Source organism: Plasmopara halstedii (assembly GCF_900000015.1).
Source record: "Plasmopara halstedii genome assembly, contig: Scaffold_253, whole genome shotgun sequence".
Lineage (NCBI taxonomy): Eukaryota > Oomycota > Peronosporomycetes > Peronosporales > Peronosporaceae > Plasmopara > Plasmopara halstedii.
Window position 1 is genome coordinate 612,827 of NW_020187174.1, and position 7,504 is coordinate 620,330.

Sequence of the window (7,504 nt, forward strand, 5' to 3'; positions counted from 1 at the left end):
TTGAATTATTTAATTTTATCAGGAAGAGCGTAAGATGCTCAGACGCGTCTTGTCACATGAGTGATAGTTACTTCTTGCCTCCTTTTTTACCACCTTTCTTGCCACCCTTTTCCTCCTTTGGAACTGCAAATATGTCAAAGCAACGTAAGAAATGCTCATAATACGTGTGCCATCATAACCATAACATACCGTCCTTGGCAGCTGTTTTCTCCTCCTTGTTATCTTTTCCTTTACCTCTGCCCATAATTGAAGATTTTTTTGATGCCTGAAGTTTCTATAGTGCGAGCTGTGAGACCAAAATTTCGAAATGAACAAACTGGTAAAGGAGCCTATGCTTTTGACTCGCAAGGAAAAACGGACGTCCGTTCAACACAGTGAACAGAACAACATGTAGCGTCGCATGCTGAAGCTATTCTTGATTTAGCAGCAGTTAGCAACCACCAGTTGCAACGTTGGAACCGTTGCGAAATCTTAGTATCACACACAACCTGTCACTCAAGTGCTAGTGTACCTAGCACATCAAGAAGTCTTTGAATGGCCTGCGTTTCCAGCTTCAACTCATCAGAGCGCTTGAACATTTCCTGCATGAAATCAATGACGTAGTCGCGCGTGTTATTGAAGTAATGCCTTTTAATCTCTGTGGGGGTGGCCAGCTTGAGCGACTGCAGTTTTTCATAAGTGTAAATCATGCACTTACGAATTAGCGCAAAACCAGAGCGCGACTTGGGTTGCTTTGGGCTGCTATCACTTGCTCCGGTGCTTTGAGTTTTATCGTAATTTAGCACAGGCAATACTAAATTGACAAAGTCGAGCATAAGTTCGACCTGCGCTGCTACTGCAGCTATGTCTAGACCGTCGCTTAATGCCGTAATTTCTTCTGTCACTGTCTCGATACTTGAGCTAAATCGTTTTTGTACTTCGTTGCTAAATTTATTGTCCCCGCCGTACAATACATCATTTGAGACCACTTCATTAAAACAGCAAGGCAGCGATTCCTGTCCCCATAAAGCATACAATTGTACAAACATAAGTCGCACACGCACCCGGGCGATATTGGTATGTAGACGATACGATAACGACGAATTCCACGTCTGGCGCTCCATCACAGCTTTGTGAAGAGCTGTAACAAAATAAAAGGCGTCTTCATCATGTAATGATGGAGCGTATACGAGCACACTCATTAAATTTGCAATAATTCGCATAGTGTGGTCGATCACATTGCAGTCGACCTTAACGTCTTCGGAAGAAGCACGACTATGTGTAGGCTTTTCATTGTTGTCACTAATCATTAGAGCGCCCATGTCAAGCTCCGCGACCAAAACGATCGAAAGTTTTAATAACGCATCCATTTGCATGATACAGTTGGTCATTTGAGCGATATTTGCAGCTAAAACCAGCAGCTCTAACTTCTCAATCGGGGATTCAATCGAAGGAATCGTGATGTGTGCAAACGCTAAGCACGATCGAATGAAATTTCTTCGTAAATGACCACTCGTCTTGTGATGACCACCAGTGTCTAATCGTTTGTAAGCGTGCATCGCCAGTCGAAGTACCAAACTGGACAAAAGTCTTGTGATTTGTTCCAGCTTAAAGAAAACCTGACGACAATCTGTGTACAACATCAATAATGCGTCCATTTCTTCATCTTGGGCTCGTTCACTTGCTGTCGTGGACTTCACGTATCCAAGGCGCGTGATAAATGCCGAGATATCGCGAGTTGCTTCGTCACGCTGAGACACTGTACTGAGTGAAGACAGCGCGTCATGAACGCGGCAACAGACGACCAAGAGGGTGTGGGCTAGTGCAGCTTCCGGACCGACGACATGGAGTCGCAAGGTACCCGACGTGGTCGATGACGACCTCATACTACCGCTTACAAACGCTCGCAATACTTTTTTTGCAACATCTACACTTGAATCTCGTTTAAACATATCCATGAGAGTCTACATGGCAGAATTTGACTTTTCAGCGAAAAAATTCAAGTTGTCGCTGTAGTAAACACGTACTAAAAATGAAGTTGATGGTATCAACATGTCGAAATACTCGAAATGCACCTTAGCACCGTACACTACGTTTTCAATGAATGTACCCAAAAAATTGTAAGTCTTTGCCGTCAATGCGTCGATAGTTGCAGCATTTAAGTGACGAACAACGTCTTCTAAAAGGATTAGTGCCTCACGATGCTAACATACAACTGACATTAGCGACAACTTCATCAATGCCATAGATCTATCGTACCGAAAAGTGAACAACAATGAGCTTCATAAAAGCTGCTGCACATTCCATATACTGCGAGGTGTCGTCTTGAGACATGACAAAGGACCACGAATCGTTCAGAAATTGCAATTTTCCACTTGGTTCATTGCTTGCAATAACGGCTACATTACTAAGTTGCACTGCTACAAGGCTGCAAAGATGACACTTGGACACTTGAGATGGAGAAGCAGCGCAAATGAGCTCAAGCATCTCACCAGGTATTGACGCATAAAACTGACCACCGAAACACTCGCACAAATGCTTGAGTATCATTGAGCTGTTAGAGTATTCTTGATAATGCAGAACCAGCGAGTCAAATGTCTCCTGGGTGGCTCCTGGTGCAGCACATCTAAATAACCACTCAATAGCAGGGGAATGCAGCGCTAGATAATCGTCATACTTCATTTTACTAGTCAGAAGCCAATTCTGTAGCCTTTCGTGGCGGAACCAGTTGAAGGCGTAAAAGTAGTCGAGCAGGCTGCTATTTAAGATAGATGTCAGCTCGGTGAAAGACGTCGTTTCTAGAAGTTCGGAGCTTGTTAATGCTAGGTACAGACGCGTATACAATGCTACCATTGGATCTCCAACTCCCCTTGACAATTTCAAACGTGTCAGTTTGAATTGATCAGGTTAAAGACTGCTTAGCATACTCTCTTACTTGATCATATTCGACAACCGGGCTATGATCTGAGGATATTCGCCATCACACAGAAATCGGTAGCAACGGAGCAAAGAGATTTCAATGTAACTGTTTCAGCAGCATAACGTGACAACGTAGTCCTTATAAAACAATTGAGCCCAATACGTACATTCGTGGCAGAAGCTCTCGAATGCACGCCGTTTTATAAAACCAGTTTCGACATGTTTCTTTGGCTTGAATATTGATATCGGAGCTCATGAAGTTATCCTTGAGTGACTCAAGCAAAGGTTGACCATTTTCATCCTCCGAAGCTTGTGAGCGGATACGACTAAACACGAGCATTCCAAATGTATCAAGCACTTCACTCACAAGCACAAATACACATGGATACAACTGAGGTGCTATGTTTGTGTCCGCTAGCAGCTTGATGCACTTAATTGCAACACGCAACGCTTCAACTTTTTGATTATTCTCCCAGCTTATAGTCAGACGGTTTTCCATTTCCTTTATTTTGATCACATATTGACTTTGAGAAATTTCAATCATGCGCTCGTCTTGTTCAGGAGACATTGAGAGTCCCGGTGTTGAAGTATCTTGCTCAAGCTCTTTCAATCGTGCACGGGTTTTTGCAATAACTGACGCTTCTGCTATTGTATCTGCATGCTGACAATCGTTTCTTGACGCAAAGGAATATTTATTCTCAAGATCGTTAACTTCGAGCATACTGGCTTGGATCTTGAATGTGTAGTTTGTGTATTTAGCCAAAAGCCGATTCGTGTGCTGTTTCCACTTGCTCTTGACTGATTCAGGCATTGCCTTGGATTTAAATGGCTTTGTAGCTCCTTGGATCGCTTCAATTGATTGTGTCCTTAAGGGCGCAGACTCAAACTCTCTCTGCTTCATATCGTCAAATGATCTTAGCACTCCCAGTGGATCAAAGTCACCATCGTGTAATTCTACAAGCTCGTGAGATCTGTTATCAACGTGACGTTGCTTTAAACTCTCGTCAAGACAATCAGTGAATGGCGGACTTGCCGCTTCTTGGCAATCAATCTGATCTATCTGCTTTGAATCAGAAAACGTTGCTGCAAAAGTCAGCGGATGCGTCTCTTTTCCCATTATACTATGTCGTGGAATTTCATGACGTGAAAGAGGCACCTGACGCTTTCCAACGCGCCATTTAATACCGACAGCGTTTGGAGGCTCCAGCTCAGTCATTTAACGCTTTTGAAGTTCATAAGATAAATCAACGACTGGATAAAAATCGGAATGTTTTTAACCAATTGAAACACCATTCTTCAACATTTTAGCGTGCGCCAAGCATCTTGCGACGTTGCGTGCTCTCCATAGCCATCTTGAGGCTTTCCTGTGTGTTGCAGTCACTGATCGATACAATATTTCTAAACCTTACAGATAGAAGAGACGGCAACAAGCGAAACAAGGCAATTTACTCCATCAATTTCGCTTTCGACACTAAGCTAACTAATTATATGTTGCTATATTGTATTAGTATCTTCACAAGAACCACTTCAATACTCTCTCATTCCACCATGTTTGGCGCAACAACACAACCAGCAACAAGTGGTTTTAATTTTGGAGCAACTACACAACCTGCGGCCGGTGGCTTTAATTTTGGAGGTGGGACACCGGCTACTCCTTCTAGCGGTTTTAACTTTGGCTCGACTTCGGCTGCTCCAGCAGCTCCAGCTGCTGGAGGCTTTAACTTTGGAGGAACACCAACGCCAGCCGCTGGATCCAGCGGTTTCAACTTTGGTGGTACATCAGCAGCAAGCACAGCGACAACTACCAGTGGATTCTCCTTTGGTGGTGCACCAACCGCAACCTCCAGTGGATTTTCGTTTGGTGGTACGCCTGCTGCAGCACCAGCAGCAGCCAGTTCTGGATTTAACTTTGGCGGTACAGGTACAGGATCAATTGGTGGTAATGCTGGATTTGGCTTTGGTGGAACGACCGCAACACCAGCAGCATCAAGTGGATTTAATTTTGGTGGTACGAGTGCGACTCCTGGAGCTGGTACGGGTTTTAGCTTTGGTGGAGCTGCTCCAGCAACCAACTCGTTTGGATTTGGTAATTCTACAGCTTCGACGCCTTCCATTTTCAATCAAACAACCACCCCCGGTACTGGCTTTAGCTTTGGGGCGAAGCCTACAACTCCAGGCACTGGGTTTGGTTTTGGCACAGGGGTGCCTGGTACAGGAAATAGTACATTTGGGACCCCAGGTGCTGTTGGTTCCTCCCTCTTTGGTACCTCAGGTTTCGGCACAACGCCTTTAGCTTCGACAGCCCCGGCTCCGATAATTCTTGGTGCAGATGCATCAGTTGCTCAGCTTAATACAATCAAGGCAGCGTATCAGGACCCGGCACAATCGCGCTTTAAATTTCTGATGTATAACGCCGTTGATCCAATGCAACGGCATCTGTATACCAGGCCCCCCTTCATTAGTGAGCGCTTATGGAATCAAGCTGAGCTAGACAATCCCGATCCGCTGAACTCTGCACCTGTGCCAATCTTGGGCTTTGATGGTCTACTTAAGCGTATTAAGGCGCAACAAGAACATGCTGAAAAGTACAATAAATACACGGATGATTTGCGTGGTCAACTTATCGAGATGGACAAACACATGCGTGCTACAGAGGAGAAAATGGAAAAGTGTCGCCGCGAGCACATCCAGCTCTTTCACGCTCTAGTAAAAATCATGCGAGACATTGAGTTGCTGCAGAATTATGGCAAACCATTGCAGCGAGAAGAGAATATTCTTGCGTTCGTCGAGATTGTTTAGTTTTTTCACTGTTTAGCGTCTGATTCAACTTGTTTTGCTTGCAGGACGACATTGAAGAAGCTTCAGACGCTACTGGACTCTCAAGGGCAGTATAAGGCACGATTAAAAGATGTTGTGTCCATGCAGCATGTCCAGACCGAAAGCCTCACTTCTCCAACAAGTCAGCTCAGTTCCCAGGACCTCCAGCGACTTTACGGGGTTTGTCAACAAAGCAGAATCACTTTTTTTCATGAAATTGTGACAGATTTTGCGTATTTTGCGTATGTGACAGCTAATGGACAAGCAGCGTCAAGGGCTAGAGCACTTGACCAACATTCTCAATGACGACCTTGCAGACATTGAGCTCATCAAAGAAACATGGCGGCGATAGACGAACCGCAGCAATGTAAAGGTACCAGCAACGTATCTATAGTTACTGGTATCGCGAGCTGTAAACAATTTTGACCCGCGACAAAGAGGAAGAGAAATAAAAAAATATCGAAATCGTGTTCTTGGTTACTTTTTCTGAATATGAAACTAATTGCCGCGACGTGACAGTACGACCAAGTTCACCTCTATAGTTCTTAACAAAGGCGTAGCTGACGTTATCCAAAACTGATTTAATGGTATGGATCTACGTCTCCGTAAGTTTCGATAACAAGGGGCGGCTCTTCAAACTGGTGAATGGGAGGGGGAGAAGACAAACACCACTCAAGAGTCTGAAAGACTTCTGGAATCACAACTTGAGGGTCCTCGGTTGGTTTGTTTCTTGCGGGCACGCCGTGAACTGTGCCATCAGACGAGAATCGGACGACAGCATAGCGGATAGCGCTAGTTCTGTTGACTGCACAAAAATGGACATACAGTAAATTTAAGTGTGGAATGAACGATGATTAAAGCAGCGAGAGCGATTGCAGATGCACAAGGGATACTTACCAGCCTTCAGGGCACGCACGGACTGGCTGATGAGGCTCATTGTGTGGGGAGAGTTACTTGCTTCTAGTCTGACAATAAATTTTATGAGCGGACGAGGGCACGTCCCTAATCTCGCAACCCGCCTCTCTTTATATAGCTGCTGTATAAATTCTTCGTGCCCTCAAAAGGAAACTGCTTGAAGTTTAGGGACTATAGTGACACAGTTGGTGGTGGAATAATTTAAATATCCAAACAGAGTTAAAGGCATCTGGACAAATCTTGGCAAATCTGTGAATGAAGTCGTGTTGAAGGTGGCGGCAGGCTAGCCTCGATGAGTCTGGAAAGACCTGTTCGCAGCATTGCCACAAGATTTGACGTCATTGGGCTGCTGTTATTGTTGACTGGTCATGCCAGTACCGGTACATGTACTTACCTTCGCATTAACTTTTTGTATAGTGTGAAAAACGTAAATTTATTGGTGTCTGTAGAATCCACTTGTGCTTAATGAAGCGAGTGCCTGCATTATATGAATAAATCGGCAATATGCTATACACAATCCTTTTTTTCTTTTAAGTATATGGAAAAACTTTGTTTGGTGTTAGTCAAGCCAGCACGATTGCCAGGGTACCCAATATTGAGAATGTTACGTCAGGAGCCAAAACTGTACCAATTATGTAATTGTTTATGTAATCATGAGGTTGAATGCTAACAGGGTTTTTTCTATTTTGTCGAATGGGGCCAGGGCGTCGCGCTTCTCCACTCATTATTGGATTTAAATCTGCACGGCGGCCAACGACAGGAAGAAAACCCCCTGCTGAGCTATGTCGGATGAGGGCAAGCCGGCGGAAGACAGGGCCAAGAGCGCGAGCGACCTGGCGCAGCAACAACTTCAGCAGCAGCAGCTGCAGCTTCT

General features: G+C 44.6%; 3 protein-coding genes across 3 annotated transcripts; 1 reads left to right on the forward strand and 2 right to left on the reverse strand.

Moving 5' to 3' along the window:
• Window positions 1–491: 491 nt before the first annotated feature.
• Window positions 492–3,709, reverse strand: PHALS_04182 (Predicted membrane protein (associated with esophageal cancer in humans); the record flags this gene model as incomplete). Its single annotated transcript, XM_024722200.1, has 6 exons — window positions 492–1,943; window positions 2,007–2,183; window positions 2,239–2,848; window positions 2,915–3,004; window positions 3,066–3,224; window positions 3,288–3,709. The coding sequence occupies 6 exons, from the start codon at window positions 3,707–3,709 to the stop codon at window positions 492–494; spliced, it is 2,910 nt and encodes a 969-aa protein (XP_024573301.1).
• Window positions 3,710–3,918: 209 nt separating this feature from the next.
• Window positions 3,919–6,067, forward strand: PHALS_04183 (carbohydratebinding protein; the record flags this gene model as incomplete). The annotated part of the gene is made up of 7 exons (XM_024722201.1): window positions 3,919–4,041; window positions 4,310–4,338; window positions 4,407–4,762; window positions 4,820–4,930; window positions 4,997–5,678; window positions 5,742–5,895; window positions 5,969–6,067. The coding sequence occupies 7 exons, from the start codon at window positions 3,919–3,921 to the stop codon at window positions 6,065–6,067; spliced, it is 1,554 nt and encodes a 517-aa protein (XP_024573302.1).
• A 229-nt stretch (window positions 6,068–6,296) lies between these two features.
• On the reverse strand, window positions 6,297–6,652 carry PHALS_04184 (uncharacterized protein; the record flags this gene model as incomplete). Its single annotated transcript, XM_024722202.1, has 2 exons — window positions 6,297–6,520; window positions 6,613–6,652. 2 exons carry the CDS (start codon window positions 6,650–6,652, stop codon window positions 6,297–6,299), a joined length of 264 nt encoding a protein of 87 aa, XP_024573303.1.
• Between the last annotated feature and the right edge of the window lie 852 nt (window positions 6,653–7,504).